This window comes from Ascaphus truei, chromosome 18 (genome assembly GCF_040206685.1).
Source record: "Ascaphus truei isolate aAscTru1 chromosome 18, aAscTru1.hap1, whole genome shotgun sequence".
Taxonomy (NCBI): Eukaryota; Metazoa; Chordata; class Amphibia; order Anura; family Ascaphidae; genus Ascaphus; species Ascaphus truei.
In genome coordinates this window covers 9,394,725-9,418,751 of record NC_134500.1, presented here as the reverse complement: position 1 = coordinate 9,418,751, position 24,027 = coordinate 9,394,725, and the positions used below count along the sequence as shown (strand labels likewise).

The following is a 24,027-nucleotide window of genomic DNA, read 5'->3' as shown; positions in this document are numbered from 1 at the left end:
ACGTGTGTGTGACGATAACAGACAAAATATGGACACTCACTTAAGATGGAAATGATGAAACAGTCATAATTCTGGACTGGCAGTTCATACAGCAATCTTGAAAATCACCAAGACATGAAAGACAATAGCCATAGGCTGAGCCTGGTTCTTATACAATTATTTCCCATTGAACACAACCTAAACCCAGCCCCTCTCATAAATCAGTGGTGAGGTTGACAGTTTTCCTCAGAGTAAAACTCCTCCCACCCAAGGATGTTTAAAAACTGGTTTTCCTATCTAAATAACTTCATAACTTCAGTTCAGTGGTACTTACGGGCACGTGAGACATATTAATATATTCCGGCACGCATGACGCTCCCAATGAGACTAAATATTACTGTGTAATACTAAAATTAAGAGAGATTTTAATATCTGTCTCTTAGGACCTGCCAGACATCATGTGTCTGTAATCATTATTTGCGGCTCGGTCCCCCGGTTACACATATGCAACTCTTAGCAAGTTCAGCCGAGGACATCTCATAATATTCTTATATTTAATAAGGTCACTCATTCTGAGATCTCCCTTCGTAATTGCACCCCTGGCCCCCATCAAGAAATCCTTTGAAGCTGGGCTGTGTGTAGTGAACATTTGTCACCGGTGCTAGATTTCCCACCCAATGCCCCAGACATTGCCCTTACCTGTCTCTATCAGCAATATATGTTAACATACACCAAACCCCCTCTGTACTTTTCACACCCAACTTCAATCAAGCCTTTTGAAGCCCAGATATTTCTGAAGACACCACGCATCCTAATGTATTTTCCTAAACTGCAGCTCATTAACCCCTTAAGCCCCAGTGTGCGTGTGGTGCAGACACTGGCACAGAAACAATACATTTATACAGGGGAATAAACAGTTGGATACTGAAGCAAGGTAAAAACCACATTACTGGGCCCCAGTCCAGTTAACCCCTTGCTTCCCAGGTGAGAGTAGAGGGTGGCCAAATGGGGTGTAACCCCTTTAATCCAGGGCCAAATCCTCTCTCTCTTGACAGTGTGGATGGGGAGGGGGGTTTGCCTGAGACGTGTGGATGGGGAGGGGGGTTTGCGTGAGACGTGAGGATGGGGAGGGGGGTTTGCGTGAGACGTGTGGATGGGGAGGCGGGTTTGCGTGAGACGTGTGGATGGGGAGGCGGGTTTGCGTGAGACGTGTGGATGGGGAGGCGGGTTTGCGTGAGATGTGAGGATGGGGAGGGGGGTTTGCGTGAGACGTGAGGATGGGGAGGGGGGTTTGCGTGAGACGTGTGGATGGGGAGGGGGGTTTGCGTGAGACGTGTGGATGGGGAGGGGGGTTTGCGTGAGACGTGTGGATGGGGAGGGGGGTTTGCGTGAGACGTGTGGATGGGGAGGGGGGTTTGCGTGAGACATGTGGATGGGGAGGGGGGTTTGCGTGAGACGTGTGGATGGGGAGGGGGGTTTGCGTGAGACGTGTGGATGGGGAGGGGGGTTTGCGTGAGACGTGTGGATGGGGAGGGGGTTTTGCGTGAGATGTGTGGATGGGGAGGGGGGGTTTGCCTGAGACGTGTGGATGGGGAGGCGGGTTTGCGTGAGATGTGAGGATGGGGAGGGGGGTTTGCGTGAGACGTGTGGATGGGGAGGCGGGTTTGCGTGAGATGTGAGGATGGGGAGGGGGGTTTGCGTGAGACGTGTGGATGGGGAGGCGGGTTTGCGTGAGACGTGAGGATGGGGAGGGGGGTTTGCGTGAGATGTGAGGATGGGGAGGGGGGTTTGCGTGAGATGTGAGGATGGGGAGGGGGGTTTGCGTGAGACGTGTGTGTGATGATAACAGACAAAATATGGACACTCACTTAAGATGGAAATGATGAAACAGTCATAATTCTGGACTGGCAGTTCATACAGCAATCTTGAAAATCACCAAGACATGAAAGACAATAGCCATAGGCTGAGCCTGGTTCTTATACAATTATTTCCCATTGAACACAACCTAAACCCAGCCCCTCTCATAAATCAGTGGTGAGGTTGACAGTTTTCCTCAGAGTAAAACTCCTCCCACCCAAGGATGTTTAAAAACTGGTTTTCCTATCTAAATAACTTCATAACTTCAGTTCAGTGGTACTTACGGGCACGTGAGACATATTAATATATTCCGGCACGCATGACGCTCCCAATGAGACTAAATATTACTGTGTAATACTAAAATTAAGAGAGATTTTAATATCTGTCTCTTAGGACCTGCCAGACATCATGTGTCTGTAATCATTATTTGCGGCTCGGTCCCCCGGTTACACATATGTAACTCTTAGCAAGTTCAGCCGAGGACATCTCATAATATTCTTATATTTAATAAGGTCACTCATTCTGAGATCTCCCTTCGTAATTGCACCCCTGGCCCCCATCAAGAAATCCTTTGAAGCTGGGCTGTGTGTAGTGAACATTTGTCACCGGTGCTAGATTTCCCACCCAATGCCCCAGACATTGCCCTTACCTGTCTCTATCAGCAATATATGTTAACATACACCAAACCCCCTCTGTACTTTTCACACCCAACTTCAATCAAGCCTTTTGAAGCCCAGATATTTCTGAAGACACCACGCATCCTAATGTATTTTCCTAAACTGCAGCTCATTAACCCCTTAAGCCCCAGTGTGCGTGTGGTGCAGACACTGGCACAGAAACAATACATTTATACAGGGGAATAAACAGTTGGATACTGAAGCAAGGTAAAAACCACATTACTGGGCCCCAGTCCAGTTAACCCCTTGCTTCCCAGGTGAGAGTAGAGGGTGGCCAAATGGGGTGTAACCCCTTTAATCCAGGGCCAAATCCTCTCTCTCTTGACAGTGTGGATGGGGAGGGGGGTTTGCGTGAGATGTGAGGATGGAGGGGGAGGGAATTACGTGAGATGTGGAAGGGGGGGATTGCAGTAGATGGGGATGATGGGGGAGTGGGTGAGACGTGGATGGGTGGGGGTTGTGTGATACATGTGGGTGACGGGGGGGATTGCGTGAGACGTGGATGGGGGGCTTGTGGGATACATGTGGGTGACGGGGGGGATTGCGTGAGACGTGGATGAGGGGATTGTGTGATACACGTGGGTGACGGGGGGATTTCGTGAGATGTGGATGGGGGGGGGATTGCGTCAGACGTGGATGTGGGGGGGGGGGGATTGCGTGAGACAGACACCTTTTTATATGATTTTTGTTGGTTACTTTCCCAGATGAAATTCCGCTCTGTGAGACTGACGCTGAACGCCGTGTTACAGCGCAAGTTCCACAGCCCCTTCATCTTCAGAGAGGACGCGCCGACGCGCCAGGTGATGGATACTCTGAACTAATTCACTGTAACACGGGGAGGTTATGGGGGCACATTATACAGCCGGGAGTAAGGGGGAATGTGTTGTGTAATGTGTAATGTAATACACAGGGCTCTGCCACCCCCTGCTGGTCATATACTGACACAACGCCTGTAATTACTACACATTTGTGAATCTCTAGCACAGGAGCGCAATCTTTTTTTGGTGCAGGAACCCTATATTTATATTGTGAAATTCTGAGGAACCCCAACCCTCTCTAATAGCGCGTCTGAGAACAGATGCATTGTAAGGAACCCCAACCCTCTCTAATAGCACGTCTGAGGTCAGATACATTGTAAGGAACCCCAACCCTCTCTAATAGTGCGATTGTAAGGAACCCCAACCCTCTCTAATAGTGCGATTGTAAGGAACCCCAACCCTCTCTAATAGCGCGTCTGAGATCAGATGCATTGTACATTTTTCTGTATTTGGTACCATTTTCAAATGACCTGAAAATTGCAGGGAACCCTTCAGGGGCGCCCGGGGAACCCCTGCTCCAGCAAATAAAAACCCCACTTGTGAGGCCATTCACATGTTGAAGGTGACAGCCAGTGGTGGGATTCTAACACTTTAATAACCGGTTCTTACCTTCACCTCGGCGGGCAGCGGGCGGCGTCTGCCAGCATGCGCCCCCTGCAAATCCTCTCAAAATGGCCATGCAGCGTCAAATGGCGCCGCGTCGCCATGACGATGCCGTGTAACGTTGTGACATCACAAAGCGTCTCGTTGCCACAGCAACGGACGTCACGTGATGCAGTTACGTCACGTGGCGTTCCCGTTGGCATGGCAACGCGCGCTATTTGATGCCGCGCAGCCATATTGACAAGATATGCAGGGAAGAGATGCTGGTAGACGCCGCCCGCTGCCCAGAAAGCCGGACAGGTAAGAGAATTACGCAGCGGTTTGGCGAACTTGTGAAATTTTAGTAACAGGTTCGCAGGAACCGGTGCGAACCGGCAGAATCCCACTACTGGCTACCGCCCCAGTGAGCGCGTTGCGCGACGGGGCACCTGGCGGCGCTCGTTCCCTGCGTCAGAGCGATCTGATGGACTTCAGGCAACTCACGACGGGGGGGGGGGCGTTGCGGGGGCCAGCACGCCAAAAATCTTGTCTTTTGGCAAAAAGCGGTCGCGCGACGAAGACTCAAGACAGGTCTGCGACCCTGCCTTTCCCCATTATCTCTTAGCATACAGTGCTTCCACTGCAGCAAAGGATTCTGGGCAATGACACGCAAATTTCCACTCCTCTTTTGTCGAGAACTTCTGAAGAGACGCGTGACTGTGCTCACAAGTGGGGTTCTTATTTGTTGTTACTAAATGTGCACTTTTTCTGTAAAGTTTTTACCAAAAGCTCAAAAATTAGCTATGTGGGGCCACAATTTTGCCAGAGTGGCCGTGGGTCCTAGCACATTGCGTTATGTGTAAATGGCGCACCTCTTGGTTCCCCTGAGTGCTTTACTCCAGGGGCAGCCAGCTTCAATCCTCGAGAGCTACTAAGAGGTCAGGTTTTCAGGATATCCCTGCTTCAGCGCACAGGTGGCTCAATCAGAGGCTCAGTCGAAGACTGAGACTCTGAGCCACCTGTGCTGAAGCAAAGACTGATTGAGCCACCTGTGCTGAAGCAGGGACCAATTGAGCCACCTGTGCTGAAGCAGGGATATCCTGAAAAACTGACCTGTTGGTGGCCCTTGAGGACTGGAGTTGGCCAGCCCCTGCTTTACACACTGCTGCTGTTGGTCTGAAGGGCAAACGCTCCGTGCCCCCAAATCCATTCCAAAAATCCCGTCAAACTTTCAAACTGGGATACAAATGATCAGTCTGATTTCCAGGCACCTCCAGCACTGAAAGAGTTAACCGGTGTGCAGGATTATTTCAGGGAACCCACCCCAGACCCCCCCGGGAACATCAACCACCCCAATCTCAGGTCCAACTCCTCTTCTTCTCCTTCTACAGATCACGATCGACATTTCCAAAGCGGAGGATTGGGAGGTTCCCACTTGGATTATAATTGGTAGCACGTTGGGGGGACTCCTTCTCCTGGCACTCCTAGTCCTGGCTCTTTGGAAGGTGAGAGGCCAGCGCTGACCTGGACTAGCCCTTTACGTTGAGCGCTCGTAGGGTGGCTTCCCTCGAGATGCTGTGGGAGCGGAGTACAGAGTTGGTGCACGGCGCTTCCTTGTTGAGATGGAGGAAGACGATTCCGAGGCTTGAATGACTCTTTGGTGGGAGAGAAAGGGGGAAATGGACAGGCAGTGGGAATAAAGCATTGTTCTGTTTGTGGAGGCCGACCTCCTCTGCTCTTCTCAGCTCTGTCTTCTCTCTGTCTTATGTGTCTCTACTGCTTTGCCCTGCCACCGGAAACCTCATACCTAGACCATTGGAACGCTCTCCCCCTCACTACCCATCATGCACCTTCTCTCCACATCTTTCAAGAGCAACCTGAAAAGTCAATTTTACCAGGAGGAATTGTCATAGCATTGTTGAATGATCACTTGATACCCTGCACACACGCACCTTAACCCTGTACAGTCTGCACTTCCATGTTCTCCTGCCTCTGTATGGCTCCTGTATCACCAGTTAAGACTGGAAACTCTTCAAGGCAGGTTCTCCTACTTCCCCATGTTTACTTTGTGTAATATATTTTCCTGTATTATTTTTCTTGTATAATATCTCTGTGCAGCACTGTGTATATGGCCGGCCATATTGATCTCTCTCGATCTCTCTCTCTCCCTATATACATAGATGAGATATTACCAGATGGAGGTCCAGCAACAAAGAGACAGCACACCAGGGGCATATTCAAAGTAGTATGTATTGTAGAAACATACAGGCACCTCAGCCAACGTTTCGGTCTGCAGAGAGACCTTCCTCAGGGCTGTGCAATGGTACAATGACCGTGAGTCCTACTTATACCCCCACCCAGTGCAATCAAACACCCAACAAACCAATCAAAACCTAATAAAAAAAAACATATGACACAATGTAGCAGCTGTCAAGCATGACATTTACCTGGAGTGATTTGCAATTACCATTTCTCCTTCTGTTCCACTGATCAGACTGCCGAAAGCACCTGATGACGTCAGTGTGTGGCAACAGAAACCTCTCTGAGTGCCTTCTATGATCCTTACTGAGCTACTGCACATGTGCAAGTCTCAAACGAAATCGCCATCTTGGTACACCAAGTGCTCTCATACCTAACCTCAAACGAAATCGCCATCTTGGTACACCAAGTGCTCTCATACCTAACCTCAAACGAAATCGCCATCTTGGTACACCAAGTACTCTCATACCTAACCTCAAGGCACCACCTCTCTTAGCTTCCTTAATGCTAATGCGCATGTGAAAATCAGAACAGGCTTCCCTGCTTCTCCTACCTTATCACAGTGTAGGCCTTAGACCTAGATAAGGCAACCAATCAAACGGTTATATATGCTACAATGCCTGGAAGTGCTGATGGTAACCTACATGAGCAATTATGGCCATTGTGAATACTATAGTCTAATTTAAAAGAACATTATAAAACACATCATTTTAATAAGTAGAAAAGATTAAAATATTGTACTGATGTATCCAAGTATTGCTATATCATTTGACATGTGTATAGCAATACTTGGATACATCAGTACAATATTTTAATCTTTTCTACTTATTAAAATGATGTGTTTTATAATGTTCTTTTAAATTAGACTATAGTATTCACAAGGGCCATAATTGCTCATGTAGGTTACCATGTATGTATGTATGTCTTTATTTGTATAGCGCCATAAAATGTACATAGCGCTTCACAGTAGTAATACATGTCATATAAATAACAAATATAAATAACAGATCATGGGAATAAGTGCTTCAGACATACTGTAAAAGTAATCATCTTCCAGCACTTCCAGGCATTGTAGCATATATAACCGTTTGAGTGGTTGCCTTATCTAGGTCTAAGGCCTACACTGTGATAAGGTAGGAGAAGCAGGGAAGCCTGTTCTGATTTTCACATGCGCATTAGCATTAAGGAAGCTAAGAGAGGTGGTGCCTTGAGGTTAGGTATGAGAGTACTTGGTGTACCAAGATGGCGATTTTGTTTGAGGTTAGGTATGAGAGTACTTGGTGTACCAAGATGGCGATTTCGTTTGAGACTTGCACATGTGCAGTAGCTCAGTAAGGATCATAGAAGACACTCAGAGAGGTTTCTGTTGCCACACACTGACGTCATCAGGTGCCGTCGGCAGTCTGATCAGTGGAACAGAAAGAGAAATGGTAATTGCAATCACTCCAGGAAATGTCATACTTGTCAGCTGCTACATTGTGTCATGTTTTTTTTTTTATTAGGTTTTGATTGGTTTGTTGGGTGTTTGATAGCACTGGGTGGGGGTATAAGTAGGAGTCACGGTCATTGTACCATTGCACAGCCCTGAGGAAGGTCTCTCTCTGCAGACCGAAACGTTGGCTGAGGTGCCTGTATGTTTCTACAATACATACTACTTTGAATATGCCCCTGGTGTGCTGTCTCTTTGTTGCTGGACCTCCATCTGGTAATATCTCATCTATTTGATTTTTTTATGGGACTTGCATCTGGATACCTTGTGACATGTGAGTGCTGGTTGTTGCAATTATCCCTATATACATATATATATATATAATATATATATTATATAAAATGCCTTTTTGGTTTCTTCCAATGCACAGCTGGGATTCTTTAAACGCAGTCACCATAAGAGAGATGAGGAAGAGGACAGCAAAGTCCAGGACTGAGGCTGAGAGGACCAATACCCTCCCCCGCTCGCCTGCCCATCATGTATATAATATCCCAGCGACATCAGCTAAATGCAACGGCTGGAAGTAAAGCCAAGGGCTCAGACAGCCACCACAGCAAGCAGAGCAGGAATATCTCCGAAGCCCCCATCTGGACAAAGCTGAGAAGCCCCCTATAATTCCCATTTTATTACAGAACCCTTCATCGGGGAGGTCAGCATGGAGGTACTCCCTTGGGGAGGTCAGCAGGGAGGTACTCCCTTGGGGAGGTCAGCAGGGAGGTACTCCCTTGGGGAGGTCAGCAGGGAGGTACTCCCTTGGGGAGGTCAGCAGGGAGGTACTCCCTTGGGGAGGTCAGCAGGGAGGTACTCCCTTGGGGAGGTCAGCATGGAGGTACTCCCTTGGGGAGGTCAGCATGGAGGTACTCCCTTGGGGAGGTCAGCATGGAGGCTCTGCATCGGGGAGGTCAGCATGGAGGCTCTGCATCGGGGAGGTCAGCATGGAGGCTCTGCATCGGGGAGGTCAGCATGAAGGCTTTGCATCGGGGAGGTCAGCATGGAGGCTCTCTGGGAAGTCAGCATGGACGCTCTCCCTCCTGGAGGTCAGGATGGAGGCTCCCCCTCCGGGAGGTCAGGATGGAGGCTCTCCCTCCGGGAGGTCAGGGTGGAGGTTCTCCCTCGGGGACCTTGGCTTTTTCTATTTATTTCCTCGCTCGCCTGACCCTCATTGGACGTTCACCCATACGAAGAGCTGAACTTCCAAGCTCGGACATACTGCTCCAGGGTTAACCCCGTTTCTGCCAGCGATGCCGAGATGAATTAAACTCTAGTGCCAAACATTTCCGGCGACGTGTGGCAAAGATAACAACTGCTGCCGGATTTACAAGTCAGCATTTTACTGTCTTCTCTGTATCTATTGGATAGACCAGGGGTGGACAACTCCAATACTCAAGGGCCACCAGCAGGTCAGGTTTTCCAGATATCCCTGCTTCAGCACAGGCGGCTTAATCTGATTGAGCCACCTGTGCTGAAGCAGGGATATCCGGAAAACCACAGGAAGAGTTAAATATGCACGTGGTTCTTTAAAATGTTGTGATATTTAAAACCCGGATTAAATACTATTTTAAAACATAAGGCTGTTAACTATTCGGCTCACTGACCGACATTCTTTCCGAACAGCAGGAAGCGGAATCGCTGCGAGCTGCTTCAGTTCTAGTTTTCTTAGAAGGTATGCGAGACTTATATTTAGCGCAGGTTGAACTTGATGGAACTGACTTCTTTTTTCAACCTCATCGTAACTATGTAACTATGTCCCCTCATTCAGTGTTCATATAAAAAGCAACATGTTCATTCCACGGACGCAAAGACGGGGCCCGGGCGCTTAGAAACTCCCTCCTGATACCCGAGTTGCTGGGCAGACTTTGAAAACAGGACGGTCAGAATCTCGGCCAGCCCCTTTTTAAATCCCGTTCTTGCCAAGCGCCTGCGAATGACCAGTCTATCATAGACAGCTCTCCCTCCATTAGGGCGCGGCAACGTTCGGCGAGACTGCGCGCGATCAAAATGCCATAAGGCAATGATCGCAGCCATAGACCGCACGTGCGCCGCGCGCAGAATCAGATAAATTTGATTCTGCGGCGCAACGGCCAGGTCACATCAGTGGGCGAACCGGCTTCATGACGTCACGGCCACGCCCCCCCGACACGTCTACCCAGGCCACAAATTGCTGCAGCTAAAACGCGGGGAACGTCACACGCTCGCGAGCTCACCATGGACCCAGCTGTAGAGGATACGAGAGCTTTTTGCAGGTGCAGCAGTGTTACGACCTACAGATGCGCCATACCGGGAAGTGGCTGCAGGCTTCAAATACTTGGGGCTAGATAAAAAAGTCCCTTAGTCCAGCGGTGCGCAATCTGTGGGGCGCGACCCCCAGGGGGGGCGCGAGACTGCCGACGGGGGGCGCGGGGTTTACAGAGGCCCCGCGCGCTTCCCGAAGGCACTTAAATTAAGTGCCTGGGGAGCTGCAGGGCCTCTGTAAACCATACTTACCCGTGGCTCCGGCGGCTTCCTCCCGGCGTCGCCATGGCAACGCGGCGTCAAAATGACGCTGCGAGGTCATGTGACGTCACGTTGCTATGGCAACGTGACGTCATTACGCCGGAGCGCGGGTAAGTTGGGGTTGGGGGGGGCGCGGGAGCGAGGGGACAGCCGTCAGGGGGGCGCAGGGAAAAAAGTTTGCGCCCCCCTGCCTTAGTCAATGCACAACCTCTGCGCGGTGACTGACAGGTCACTGAGCACAGCCCGACTAAATCCGGCCAGGAGGGAGAGCATGGGGGGGGGGGGGGAGCATGGGGGGGGCGAGGTTCAGGGGAGGAGCGCTCTGTGACTATGCTCCCAGTGCAGCTTTCCTGGCAACACTTTACTAAAATAAATAAGTTTAAAGCAGGGGGTATCCAGAGCCTAACTGCATTCATTTCCGCCCCGGGGACCCCCTGCTTCTCGAGATAGTTACCTCGGAAGGGGGTGCTTTATATCTCTGCAGTTTAAAGGTCACGTGTCAGATGGGCCAATAGGAAGCAGCCAGGGATGACGTCATGGCTTCCTATTGGCCAGCAGGACACAGGACTTTTAAACTCAGTTTGGTCGCCCCTTTGTGGCTCCTCCTGGCACTAAGTATCTCCCCCCCTATGGCGGAAGTATCTCGGGAAGCAGGTGGTCCCCGGAGCAGCTCCAGAGACCCCAGCAGTGCTGCTTTAACCTGTGAGTGGGGGAGCAGAGGAGTTTTCGTGTCTGTGGGTTATAGATAGTGCTAGTATCGGTACCATACACACTGTCACCCTCCACACCCCATTTTTTGTTTGTTTTTACTATGCTTCAGCTCCTGACTTTACATTTTTGCCCGCTAAGAACACATAAAATATTCCTGGACGGCCGGCTCCCTCCATGCTCCGGCTCCCTCCATGTGCTAGCTTCATTAGGCCCGGGCCATAGAGGGGGGGAGCCGGGCTGAACCGCGCGGACGCTGAGGCTCGCCTGCAGAAGCTGTGCGATTCCACGCACATACAGGCGAGCCAGCGTCCGCGATCGGAGGTGGGGGGAGACTGAGGGAGGCGGGGCAGTGACGTCGCTGGGCCAATCGCCCGCGACGCACTGACGTCGAGGCGCCACGACGTTGACGCAGCCCCACTCTCTGGAGGTTTTCAGCCGACAGCGCGCTGAAAAACAGCTTGGCGCTCGGCTGAAAACTCCAAAGCCTCCGCACGCCCCCCCTCTCAAGGCATCCTCATTGAGGATGCAGGGGCTCAGCGCTGAGCGTCCGCACGCCTCAGCACGGCCTGTCCTTGTATGGACTCGGCCTTAGGCAGGGAGGGTTCCATACTATAGATACAGTATCTCTCTCTCTCTCTGATCATGTGAACACTACAAAATGTCTTCGCCTGTTTATAAATACCTAGTAAGAACTTTGCTTATTCATTAACCCCTTAGCACATGGGTGGCCCCAGGGATGCATGCGGCCCTTCAGTGTTTCATCTGCGGCCCCCGAAGGGGCAAAAAAAAACCAAGCAGGGGGTCTGATGGCAGACAGTGCAGAGACCATAGAGACATGGAAGAGAAGCTAGAGCGCCCCCCAACCAGCTCCTCTCCTGAGTTTCTATGGAACAGAGACCCCTGGTGGGCTCCCAAGCAGCACAGGGTACACTAAATATACACCCTATATCTACTAAGAGCGCCATGTGGTGCTGGCTGTGGGGACTGGAAAGCAAGGTAGGGACGACAATCAACCCCCTCCCCCTCCATGTCACACCTTCTTCCCCCCTCTCCATGTCACTCCCTCCACATGACACACGTGTCAGGTTATACCCCGTGTCCGTGTATAGTGGCGTCAGGTTATGCTCTGTGTCAGTGTGTAGTGCCGCTGGCTACATATTCTGTGTCAGTGTGTAGTGCCGTCAGGTTATACTCTGCACTATTCACTGACAGGGTATATAACCTGACAGCACTAAACACTGCCACAGAGTATGCAGCCAGCGGCACTACACACTGACACTCAGGTTATGCTCTGTATCAGTGTATACGGGTATTTGAATTCTTCATGCGGCCCTATGAGACAGGTTGGCCCCGCCTGCCTTAGCAGGTCTCACGGGCAGCAAAGGCCGACAGCAGATCCGAGAAGTTAAAGAACATATAAGAATTACCCTCCGCTTCCATCCACAATTTGCGTAGCGAAATTCTCCGGTAGTTCCCAGTTTCGTTAAATAAGTTGGATCTCCGCCTTCAGACCTGACATTTGGGCGTTCCTCTTGCCTGAAAAGCTTACAATCTTTTGTTGCCTGTGGCACAGAGGGGTAAAACAGCTTGCCCAATGCGGCAAAGAGCCGACCGGGGGTCCCAGACAGAAGCCGCAGCGACTCCCACTTCAGACAGCAGTATAACCTCCCTTGTTATTGTACATTACAACTCACAGCCAGGAAACCGGTTTGTACCGGGAATCTGCCTGGGCAGTCACTGGTCACACGGTTCACCGGGACACGGATATTAACCCTTTCGGTGCTGGAAGGGAATGACAGCCCCGATGGGGTCCACAATAACTAAGCAGGTTGCTCCCACCTAGAAAAGAAGAGACCACACGAACCAGCCCAGATCTTGCACGAATTATAAATCCGGTGTTTTTACTAGTTGCTAAGGGATGTCAATATCCAGCTATTAACCCTTTATACCTGAGAGACACATTGCGGAATTTGCATGGCAACAGGTCATGTGATCTCGGAACCTGCCGCCGCAAGGGGACAACGGGGCTTCTATTACCTTACACCCCTTCCCCCAACAAACAGAACATCGGGACAGCATTGACAAGACATTGGGACATCGCTGTATCTGCAAATAATCAATGACAGTGTTTCATCAAGGGAACCTTTTACTGCCGGGGCGGCCAACGCCAGTCCTCAGGGGCCACCAACAGGTCAGGTGTTCAGGATATCCATGCTACAGCACAGGCGGCTCAATGCTGAATCAGGGATATCCTGAAAACCCGAGCTGTTGGTGGCCCCATAGGACGGGAGTTGGCCACCCCTGTTTTACAGGAAGCCACATGATAAAGGCAATAAGGCACTCGTGTTACAAGCACGTTCCCCAGACTCCATTGACCCCATAGAGGTGGGAATTGAGTAACTCCCAGGCCTGAGACTCCTGCAGGACGTTGCACCTTGTGACCAGCGGTCACTAGCGGGTTTCATGCCCTTTCCAATTCAGTGAGCCGCTTCTGCGATCAAACAATGCGCAGGAAAGCCCCAGAGAGATAATACATCCAGAATATTTATACATCGTGCGACTTGATGTTTAGCGCGTCTGGATTCCGAAATACTTTGTAATTATGCAAACGTGCGGCTGAGGTCAGCGGGGAATCCGGACAGCACATTTTTGGGGTTCAATACAAACAGTGTATTAAAGAGCGACACCGTGATCACTGCCCCCACTTCGGCTTGTGCAGAAAGCCATACAGCGCCAGCGCGGTGACTTGGCGCCAGCGGAAGTTAAATAACAAGTGCTTTTACTTCTATGTACTTCAAATATTCTGGACGTATGCCGCCGCTGGGGCACTTCTGCATGGACAATGCCCCCATACACAGGTCAGTCTTGGCCTCTCTGAGTATCCATGTCCCAAGTATTATTATTACTAGGGGCTTTAGTACCGAGAGCCTGAGTAACAGCATCACAAATGCGCCTCTTACTTTGCTGCCATCATGGTGGAAGTTGTACTCCACGGACACGGCGTCGTGTTTAGAGAAACCCACCTCCGTTATCTTCATTTTATTCTGGATAGTGGTGGCTATAAACCTACTTTAATTTCAGAAAAGTGCATGTGAGCTATAGCTCAACCACTTCTACGGGGCCTGTAATACACAGCCGCGCGAGAGTATACACCGCCGTGCGCGAGAGTATACACTGCCGCGCGAGAGTATACATACACCGCCGCGCGAGAGAGAGTATACACCGCCGCGCGAGAGAGAGTATACACCGCCGCGCGAGAGAGTATACACCGCCGCGCGAGAGTATACATACACCGCCGCGCGAGAGTATACACCGCCGCGCAAGAGAGTATACACCGCAGCGCAAGAGTATACATACACCGCCGCGCGAGAGAGTATACACCGCCGCGCGAGAGAGTATACACCGCCGCGCGAGAGAGTATACATACACCGCCGCACGAGAGTATACACCGCCGCGCGAGAGTATACATACACCGCCGCGCGAGAGTATACATACACCGCCGCGCGAGAGTATACACCGCCGCGCGAGAGTATACATACACCGCCGCGCGAGAGAGTATACACCGCCGCGCGAGAGTATACATACACCGCCGCGCGAGAGTATACATACACCGCCGCGCGAGAGTATACATACACCGCCGCGCGAGTATACATACACCGCCGCGCGAGAGTATACATACACCGCCGCGCGAGAGTATACATACACCGCCGCGCGAGAGAGTATACACCGCCGCGCGAGTATACATACACCGCCGCGCGAGAGTATACATACACCGCCGCGCGAGAGAGAGAGTATACATACACCGCCGCGCGAGAGAGAGTATACACCGCCGCGCGAGAGAGAGAGTATACACCGCCGCGCGAGAGAGAGAGTATACACCGCCGCGCGAGAGAGAGAGTATACACCGCCGCGCGAGAGAGAGAGTATACACCGCCGCGCGAGAGAGAGAGTATACACCGCCGCGCGAGAGAGAGTATACACCGTTGCGCGAGAGAGTATACACCGCCGCGCGAGAGAGTACACACACCGCCGCGCGAGAGAGTATACACCGCCGCGCGAGAGTATACACCGCCGCGCGAGAGAGTATACACCGCCGCGCGAGAGAGTATACACCGCCGCGCGAGAGAGTATACACCGCCGCGCGAGAGAGTATACACCGCCGCGCGAGAGAGTATACACCGCCGCGCGAGAGAGTATACACCGCCGCGCGAGAGAGTATACACCGCCGCGCGAGAGAGTATACACCGCCGCGCGAGAGAGAGAGTATACACCGCCGCGCGAGAGAGAGAGTATACACCGCCGCGCGAGAGTATACATACACCGCCGCGCGAGAGAGAGTATACACCGCCGCGCGAGAGTATACCCCGCCGCGCGAGAGAGAGAGTATACCCCGCCGCGCGAGAGAGTATACACCGCCGCGCGAGAGAGAGTATACACCGCCGCGCGAGAGAGCGTATACACCGCCGCGAGAGAGTACACACCGCCGCGCGAGAGAGTACACACCGCCGCGCGAGAGAGTACACACCGCCGCGCGAGAGAGTACACACCGCCGCGCGAGAGAGAGTACACACCGCCGCGCGAGAGAGAGTATACACCGCCGCGCGAGAGTACACACCGCCGCGCAAGAGAGTACACACCGCCGCGCGAGAGAGTACACACCGCCGCGCGAGAGAGTACACACCGCCGCGCGAGAGAGTACACACCGCCGCGCGAGAGTGTACACACCGCCGCGCGAGAGAGTACACACCGCCGCGCGAGAGAGTACACACCGCCGCGCGAGAGAGTACACACCGCCGCGCGAGAGAGTACACACCGCCGCGCGAGAGAGTACACACCGCCGCGCGAGAGAGTACACACCGCCGCGCGAGAGAGTACACACCGCCGCGCGAGAGAGTACACACCGCCGCGCGAGAGAGTATACACCGCCGCGCGAGAGAGAGTATACACCGCCGCGCGAGAGAGAGTATACACCGCCGCGCGAGAGAGTATACACCGCCGCGCGAGAGAGAGTATACACTGCCGCGAGAGAGAGTATACACCAGGGATCCACAACTCCAGTCCTCGACTTCCCCCCCCAAAAGGGCAGGTATTCAGAATATCCCAGCTTCAGCACAGGTGACTGAGCCACTGATTGAACCACCTGTGCTGAAGAAGGAACTGATTGCGCCAGCTGTGCTGAAGCTTGGATATCCTTAAAACCTGACCTGTTGGGAGGTCTTGAGGACTGGATTTGAGCACCACAGCCGTTACGGGACCCACGCGAGTAGCCTTGTGTGCTAGGATTTTCAGAGCTGGCATGCAACAGACTAACAAATACCCGGCACGTTATAAGAGCGTCGTCTGCTCACTATAGTGAGCTCATCATTGGAAAAGACGTTCGGTTACTGGTCTGCGGGTTCTTTGGACTCAAAGTTAAATGACCGATGTGACCCTTAGGCAGGTTGGGGTGTATGATATACATGTTTAAGCTGCTGCTTCTGGTAAATACAAGATTGGATTCCCAATGACCGCTCCAGGAACATCACATGCACTCGATCATATGACAAACAGCCTCATCCTTTCACATGCCAGCATATCAAAATCCCAGATCGCCAGGACCATGGAAACAATTGGACACGACAGAATTTCCTGGAAAATTAAACAACTTAAAATGTACATCATTAATTGGAATAAAACTCCAGGGCGTGTCCTGTCCCGACAGGACCCCAACACTCCTTGCTGCAGGAGACACCCTCAGCCCTTTCTCTAGCGTCTCCGGAGCGAGCGCCTAATCGGAGCTTAGTGAGACTGTTCCCCATTAAACAACTGTTCGATATTCCGTGAAACCGCTTCCCTGCGCTGAGGAAGAGATCAGTTCCACTCAAGGCAATGGGACTAACATCTTCTCCAGAGGGTAAGCGCTTCACGTTATACTGAAGAAGACCTCCGTTTTTTTTTATCCAGATACAGCTTAGCCCCAGGCTCGGAGAGTTGGAAGAGACAAATAGAGCTGCCAGGAGCAGTTTAAAAATCAACCCTAAAAATATTTACATGTATAAAAAGGATTCCCGCCCACACGAATGTTTAATGAAACTCCACAAACTCCTCCAAAGTCATGGGGATCTGGTTGCGGTATTTGATATTGTGGACCCGCACCGCTCGGGCTGCCAGGCACTTCAGGCTCAGCTTCATCTGGGTTTTCAGGAGGATCTCGGACACGCCTGTGGTGCTTCTGTCCAGTGGGGTCTTCTTCTCCTTGTTGGTCATGTCTGTATGAGCTCCAGCCTCCACCAGGCTGATGATGATGGAGTGCAGGGTGAGGAAGTCACTGATGGGCCTGTTGTACTGAACAATCACATGAAGGGGGCTGTTGCCTGCTTGGTCAGTGGCATTAACGTTCGCCCCACAGTCTATGAGCAGCTTGGCCACGGGGGCACTGGGGAAGCTGCAGACGTCGTTGGTGTGAAAGTCGTCCACGGGGGTGCTGGAGTCCACAGCCAAGTGCAGGAGGCTGGAGCCATCCCGGGTGCGAGGGTCCAGGTGGACCAGCTGGTAGATCTGCTTGTTGATGCGCGACTGGTCCTCCTCTCCGCTCTGGGTCTTGGTGGAGATACAGACGAGGTAGAGGAAGGTGAAAAGGTTGCACTCGTGGTTGTCCACGGCAGAGTGGGCGTCGGGCTCCTGCGGGTTTCGGACCCGGGACATCCCGCGCTCAATCTCCAGTACGCTGCACCTCAGCACGCTCTCCACGTCGTGCGCCTTCACCGGCTCATTCAGGTGATTCATCTGCGAGAAGACCTGGGCGAACCTTAGGAGGTCTTTGTGCGTGTTGCGGTTTCCTTTCTGGCGCAGTTGCAGAGCGTGCAGCCACAGCTTGATGCATTGCTCAAACTCCATGTTATCGGCGTACACCGCCCCCCGGTATATGATGGGATGCGACACGTCAATGTTGCCCGAGCCCAGTATCCGTTCGCGGACGATCAGCCCCTCCATGTGCAGGGCGTCAGTGTCATGGCGGCGAGCGTCCAACTCCCGCGGGTTGCGGCTCTCCACCCTCCTGCCGTAGGCCTCGAGAGGGGGCATCACATCCTTGTGAAGGATGTTGGCAGGGTCCCGGAATCGCTCAAGCATGGCGAGGTAGAGGTATTGATAGGTCTTGGTGATGTTGTAATTCTCCCGGTCGTTGGCAAAAGAGGCTCCCAGCAGCTCCAGCGCCTCTACGCGGCTCCGGGCGTCACAGTCCGCATGGGCCAGGAGCAGCTCTACTACTTCCGCCTTGCAGCTCTCGGCAGCCACTTTTAGAGGGGTCATCCCGTGGCCGTTTACCACCATGGCTGCGTTCCACTTGACCAGCTCACGCACGATGTCCAGATGTCCAGCCTCCGCTGCAAAGTGCAATGCTGTGGCCCCGCAGTGTGCTCTGGCGTTGGGGTCGGCGTGCTGCTCCAGAAGGTACCGGACCACATCCGTGTGACCCTTGTAGGCAGCGATCATCAGGCAGGTGTTGTCGTATTTGTTGGCAATGCCGATGTTCGCTTGGTTTTCCACAAGGAAACGGACGATGTCGAGTCGCCCATCGAAGCAGGCGGCCCGCAGAGGGGTGGAGTTGGTAACCGTTGTATGGTTTACGTTGGCTCCGTGGCTGACTAGCAGTTTGACAACCTCGTAGTGCCCGGCCCCGGCAGCACACCACAGAGCAGTGGCACCATCGATGACATAACTGGAGGAGATAAGAACGAGATAATAGATGTGAAGAAGCCGGGGGAGAACAAGGGCAAACAGGAGAAGGGACGGGGTGGGCGGGGATAGAGCGCGAAGCAAGGGGCTGGGGGGGGGGGGGGGAAAGAGAGCGAGGGGCTGGGGGGGGGGGGGGAAAGAGAGCGAGGGGCTGGGGGGGGGGGAAAGAGAGCGAGGGGCTGGGGGGGCGGGGATAGAGCGCGAAGCGAGGGGCTGGGGGGGGGGGAAAGAGAGCGAGGGGCTGGGGGGGGGGAAAGAGAGCGAGGGGCTGGGGGGGGGGGAAAGAGAGCGAGGGGCTGGGGGGGCGGGGATAGAGCGCGAAGCGGGGGGCTGGGGGGGGGGGGAAAGAGAGCGAGGGGCTGGGGGGGGGGGGAAGAGAGCGAGGGGCTGGGGGGGGGGAAAGAGAGCGAGGGGCTGGGGGGGCGGGGATAGAGCGCGAAGCGAGGGGCTGGGGGGGCGGGGATAGAGCGCGAAGCGAGTGGCTGGGGGGGGGGGAAAGAGAGCGAGGGGCTGGGGGGGAAAGAGAGCGAGGGGCTGGGGGGGAAAGAGAGCGAGGGGCTGGGGGGGAGAGAGAGCGAGGGGCTGGGGGGGAGAGAGAGCGAGGGGCTGGGGGGGAGAGAGAGCGAGGGGCTGGGGGGGAGAGAGAGCGAGGGGCTGGGGGGGAGAGAGAGCGAGGGGCTGGGGGGGAGAGAGAGCGAGGGGCTGGGGGGGAGAGAGAGCGAGGGGCTGGGGGGGAGAGAGAGCGAGGGGCTGGGGGGGAAAGAGAGCAAGGGGCTGGGGGGGGAAAGAGAGCAAGGGGCTGGGGGGGAAAGAGAGCAAGGGGCTGGGGGGGAAAGAGAGCAAGGGGCTGGGGGGGAAAGAGAGCAAGGGGCTGGGGGGGGGAAAGAGAGCAAGGGGCTGGGGGGGGGGGAAAGAGAGCAAGGGGCTGGGGGGGGGGGAAAGAGAGCAAGGGGCTGGGGGGGGGGAAAGAGAGCAAGGGGCTGGGGGGGGGGGGAAGAGAGCAAGGGGCTGGGGGGGGGGAAAGAGAGCAAGGGGCTGGGGGGGGGGAAAGAGAGCAAGGGGCTGGGGGGGGGGGAAAGAGAGCAAGGGGCTGGGGGGGGGGGAAAGAGAGCAAGGGGCTGGGGGGGGGGGAAAGAGAGCAAGGGGCTGGGGGGGGGGGGGAAAGAGAGCAAGGGGCTGGGGGGGGGGGAAAGAGAGCAAGGGGCTGGGGGGGGGAAAGAGAGCAAGGGGCTGGGGGGGGGGAAAGAGAGCAAGGGGCTGGGGGGGGGGGAAAGAGAGCAAGGGGCTGGGGGGGGGGAAAGAGAGCGAGGGGCTGGGGGGGGGGAAAGAGAGCGAGGGGCTGGGGGGGGGGGAAAGAGAGCGAGGGGCTGGGGGGGGAAAGAGAGCGAGGGGCTGGGGGGGGGGGAAAGAGAGCGAGGAGCTGGGGGGGGGGAAAGAGAGCGAGGAGCTGGGGGGGGGGGGAAAGAGAGCGAGGAGCTGGGGGGGAAAGAGAGCGAGGGGCTGGGGGGGGGGAAAGAGAGCGAGGGGCTGGGGGGGGGGGAAAGAGAGCGAGGAGCTGGGGGGGGGGGAAAGAGAGCGAGGAGCTGGGGGGGGGGGGAAAGAGAGCGAGGAGCTGGGGGGGGGGGGAAAGAGAGCAAGGGGCTGGGGGGGGGGAAAGAGAGCAAGGGGCTGGGGGGGGGGGGAAAGAGAGCGAGGGGCTGGGGGGGGGAAAGAGAGCGAGGGGCTGGGGGGGGGGGAAAGAGAGCGAGGAGCTGGGGGGGGGGAAAGAGAGCGAGGAGCTGGGGGGGGGGAAAGAGAGCGAGGGGCTGGGGGGGGGGGAAAGAGAGCGAGGGGCTGGGGGGGGGGGGAAAGAGAGCGAGGGGCTGGGGGGGGGGGGAAAGAGAGCGAGGGGCTGAGGGGGAAAGAGAGCGAGGGGCTAGGGGGGAAAGAGAGCGAGGGGCTTGGGGGGGGGAAAGAGAGCGAGGGGCTTGGGGGGGGGAAAGAGAGCGAGGGGCTGGGGGGGGGGGGAAAGAGAGCGAGGGGCTGGGGGGGGGGGGGAAAGAGAGCGAGGGGCTGGGGGGGGGGGAAAGAGAGCGAGGAGCTGGGGGGGGGGAAAGAGAGCGAGGAGAGGTGGGGGGGGGGAAAGAGAGCGAGGGGCTGGGGGGGGGGGAAAGAGAGCGAGGGGCTGGGGGGGGGGGAAAGAGAGCGAGGGGCTGGGGGGGGGGGGAAAGAGAGCGAGGGGCTGAGGGGGAAAGAGAGCGAGGGGCTAGGGGGGAAAGAGAGCGAGGGGCTTGGGGGGGGGAAAGAGAGCGAGGGGCTTGGGGGGGGGAAAGAGAGCGAGGGGCTTTGGGGGGGGGAAAGAGAGCAAGGGGCTGGGGGGGGGGGGAAGAGAGCAAGGGGCTGGGGGGGGGAAAGAGAGCAAGGGGCTGGGGGGGGGGGGAAAGAGAGCAAGGGGCTGGGGGGGGGGGAAAGAGAGCGAGGGGCTGGGGGGGGGGGAAAGAGAGCGAGGGGCTGGGGGGGGGGAAAGAGAGCGAGGAGCTGGGGGCGGGGGGAAAGAGAGCGAGGGGCTGGGGGGGGAAAGAGAGCGAGGGGCTGGGGGGGGGGAAAGAGAGCGAGGGGCTGGGGGGGCGGGGATAGAGCGCGAAGCGAGGGGCTGGGGGGGCGGGGATAGAGCGCGAAGCGAGGGGCTGGGGGGGGGGAAAGAGAGCGAGGGGCTGGGGGGGAAAGAGAGCGAGGGGCTGGGGGGGAAAGAGAGCGAGGGGCTGGGGGGGAAAGAGAGCGAGGGGCTGGGGGGGAGAGAGAGCGAGGGGCTGGGGGGGAGAGAGAGCGAGGGGCTGGGGGGGAGAGAGAGCGAGGGGCTGGGGGGGAGAGAGAGCGAGGGGCTGGGGGGGAGAGAGAGCGAGGGGCTGGGGGGGAGAGAGAGCGAGGGGCTGGGGGGGAGAGAGAGCGAGGGGCTGGGGGGGAAAGAGAGCGAGGGGCTGGGGGGGAAAGAGAGCGAGGGGCTGGGGGGGGAAAGAGAGCAAGGGGCTGGGGGGGAAAGAGAGCAAGGGGCTGGGGGGGAAAGAGAGCAAGGGGCTGGGGGGGGAAAGAGAGCAAGGGGCTGGGGGGGGGAAAGAGAGCAAGGGGCTGGGGGGGGGGGAAAGAGAGCAAGGGGCTGGGGGGGGGGGAAAGAGAGCAAGGGGCTGGGGGGGGGGAAAGAGAGCAAGGGGCTGGGGGGGGGGGGAAAGAGAGCAAGGGGCTGGGGGGGGGGAAAGAGAGCAAGGGGCTGGGGGGGGGAAAGAGAGCAAGGGGCTGGGGGGGGGGGAAAGAGAGCAAGGGGCTGGGGGGGGGGGGAAAGAGAGCAAGGGGCTGGGGGGGGGGGAAAGAGAGCAAGGGGCTGGGGGGGGGGGGAAAGAGAGCAAGGGGCTGGGGGGGGGGGAAAGAGAGCAAGGGGCTGGGGGGGGGAAAGAGAGCAAGGGGCTGGGGGGGGGGGAAAGAGAGCAAGGGGCTGGGGGGGGGGGGGGAAAGAGAGCAAGGGGCTGGGGGGGGGGGAAAGAGAGCGAGGGGCTGGGGGGGGGGGAAAGAGAGCGAGGGGCTGGGGGGGGAAAGAGAGCGAGGGGCTGGGGGGGGGGGAAAGAGAGCGAGGAGCTGGGGGGGGGGGAAAGAGAGCGAGGAGCTGGGGGGGGGGGAAAGAGAGCGAGGAGCTGGGGGGGGGGGGAAAGAGAGCGAGGGGCTGGGGGGGGGAAAGAGAGCGAGGGGCTGGGGGGGGGGGAAAGAGAGCGAGGAGCTGGGGGGGGGGGAAAGAGAGCGAGGAGCTGGGGGGGGGGGAAAGAGAGCGAGGAGCTGGGGGGGGGGAAAGAGAGCGAGGAGCTGGGGGGGGGGGGGAAAGAGAGCAAGGGGCTGGGGGGGGGGAAAGAGAGCAAGGGGCTGGGGGGGGGGAAAGAGAGCGAGGGGCTGGGGGGGGGGGGAAAGAGAGCGAGGGGCTGGGGGGGGGGAAAGAGAGCGAGGAGCTGGGGGGGGGGAAAGAGAGCGAGGAGCTGGGGGGGGGGAAAGAGAGCGAGGGGCTGGGGGGGGGAAAGAGAGCGAGGGGCTGGGGGGGAAAAGAGAGCGAGGGGCTGGGGGGGGAAAAGAGAGCGAGGGGCTGGGGGGGGAAAAGAGAGCGAGGGGCTGGGGGGGGAGAGAGAGCGAGGGGCTGGGGGGGGAGAGAGAGCGAGGGGCTGGGGGGGAGAGAGAGCGAGGGGCTGGGGGGGGAGAGAGAGCGAGGGGCTGGGGGGGAGAGAGAGCGAGGGGCTGCGGGGGGAGAGAGAGCGAGGGCTGCGGGGGGAGAGAGAGCGAGGGGCTGCGGGGGGAGAGAGAGCGAGGGCTGCGGGGGGAGAGAGAGCGAGGGGCTGCGGGGGGAGAGAGAGCGAGGGGCTGCGGGGGGAGAGAGAGCGAGGGGCTGCGGGGGGAGAGAGAGCGAGGGGCTGCGGGGGGAGAGAGAGCGAGGGGCTGCGGGGGGAGAGAGAGCGAGGGGCTGCGGGGGGAGAGAGAGCGAGGGGCTGCGGGGGGAGAGAGAGCGAGGGGCTGCGGGGGGAGAGAGAGCGAGGGGCTGCGGGGGGAGAGAGAGCGAGGGGCTGCGGGGGGAGAGAGAGCGAGGGGCTGCGGGGGAGAGAGAGCGAGGGGCTGCGGGGGGAGAGAGAGCGAGGGGCTGCGGGGGGAGAGAGAGCGAGGGGCTGCGGGGGGAGAGAGAGCGAGGGGCTGCGGGGGGAGAGAGAGCGAGGGGCTGCGGGGGGAGAGAGAGCGAGGGGCTGCGGGGGAGAGAGAGCGAGGGGCTGCGGGGGGAGAGAGAGCGAGGGGCTGCGGGGGGAGAGAGAGCGAGGGGCTGCGGGGGGAGAGAGAGCGAGGGGCTGCGGGGGGAGAGAGAGCGAGGGGCTGCGGGGGGAGAGAGAGCGAGGCTGCGGGAGAGCGGGGCGGGGGAGAGAGAGCGAGGGGCTGCGGGGGGAGAGAGAGCGAGGGGCTGCGGGGGGAGAGAGAGCGAGGGGCTGCGGGGGGAGAGAGAGCGAGGGGCTGCGGGGGAGAGAGAGCGAGGGGCTGCGGGGGGAGAGAGAGCGAGGGGCTGCGGGGGGAGAGAGAGCGAGGGGCTGCGGGGGGAGAGAGAGCGAGGGGCTGCGGGGGGAGAGAGAGCGAGGGCTGCGGGGGGAGAGAGAGCGAGGGGCTGCGGGGGAGAGAGAGCGAGGGGCTGCGGGGGGAGAGAGAGCGAGGGGCTGCGGGGGGAGAGAGAGCGAGGGGCTGCGGGGGGAGAGAGAGCGAGGGGCTGCGGGGGAGAGAGAGCGAGGGGCTGCGGGGGGAGAGAGAGCGAGGGGCTGCGGGGGGAGAGAGAGCGAGGGGCTGCGGGGGGAGAGAGAGCGAGGGGCTGCGGGGGGAGAGAGAGCGAGGGGCTGCGGGGGGAGAGAGAGCGAGGGGCTGCGGGGGGAGAGAGAGCGAGGGGCTGCGGGGGGAGAGAGAGCGA

At 57.0% G+C, this 24,027-nt stretch overlaps 2 protein-coding genes across 2 annotated transcripts in view; one reads left to right on the top strand and one right to left on the bottom strand.

The window, feature by feature from the left end:
• The window catches only part of ITGA11 (integrin subunit alpha 11), a 59,898-nt gene extending 50,781 nt beyond the window's left edge, over positions 1 to 9,117 (top strand). The window contains exons 21-23 of the mRNA XM_075576259.1: positions 3,218 to 3,313; positions 5,305 to 5,418; positions 8,032 to 9,117. Of these exons, the coding sequence (XP_075432374.1) occupies positions 3,218 to 3,313; positions 5,305 to 5,418; positions 8,032 to 8,097 (276 nt within the window). The 3' untranslated portion in view covers positions 8,098 to 9,117. The remainder of the gene's footprint in view (positions 1 to 3,217; positions 3,314 to 5,304; positions 5,419 to 8,031) is intronic.
• A 6,018-nt stretch (positions 9,118 to 15,135) lies between these two features.
• Positions 15,136 to 24,027, bottom strand: part of FEM1B (fem-1 homolog B) — a 9,548-nt gene continuing 656 nt past the window's right edge. Inside the window, exon 2 of the mRNA XM_075576258.1 lies at positions 15,136 to 18,564. Within this exon, the coding sequence (XP_075432373.1) occupies positions 16,929 to 18,564 (1,636 nt within the window). The 3' untranslated portion in view covers positions 15,136 to 16,928. The remainder of the gene's footprint in view (positions 18,565 to 24,027) is intronic.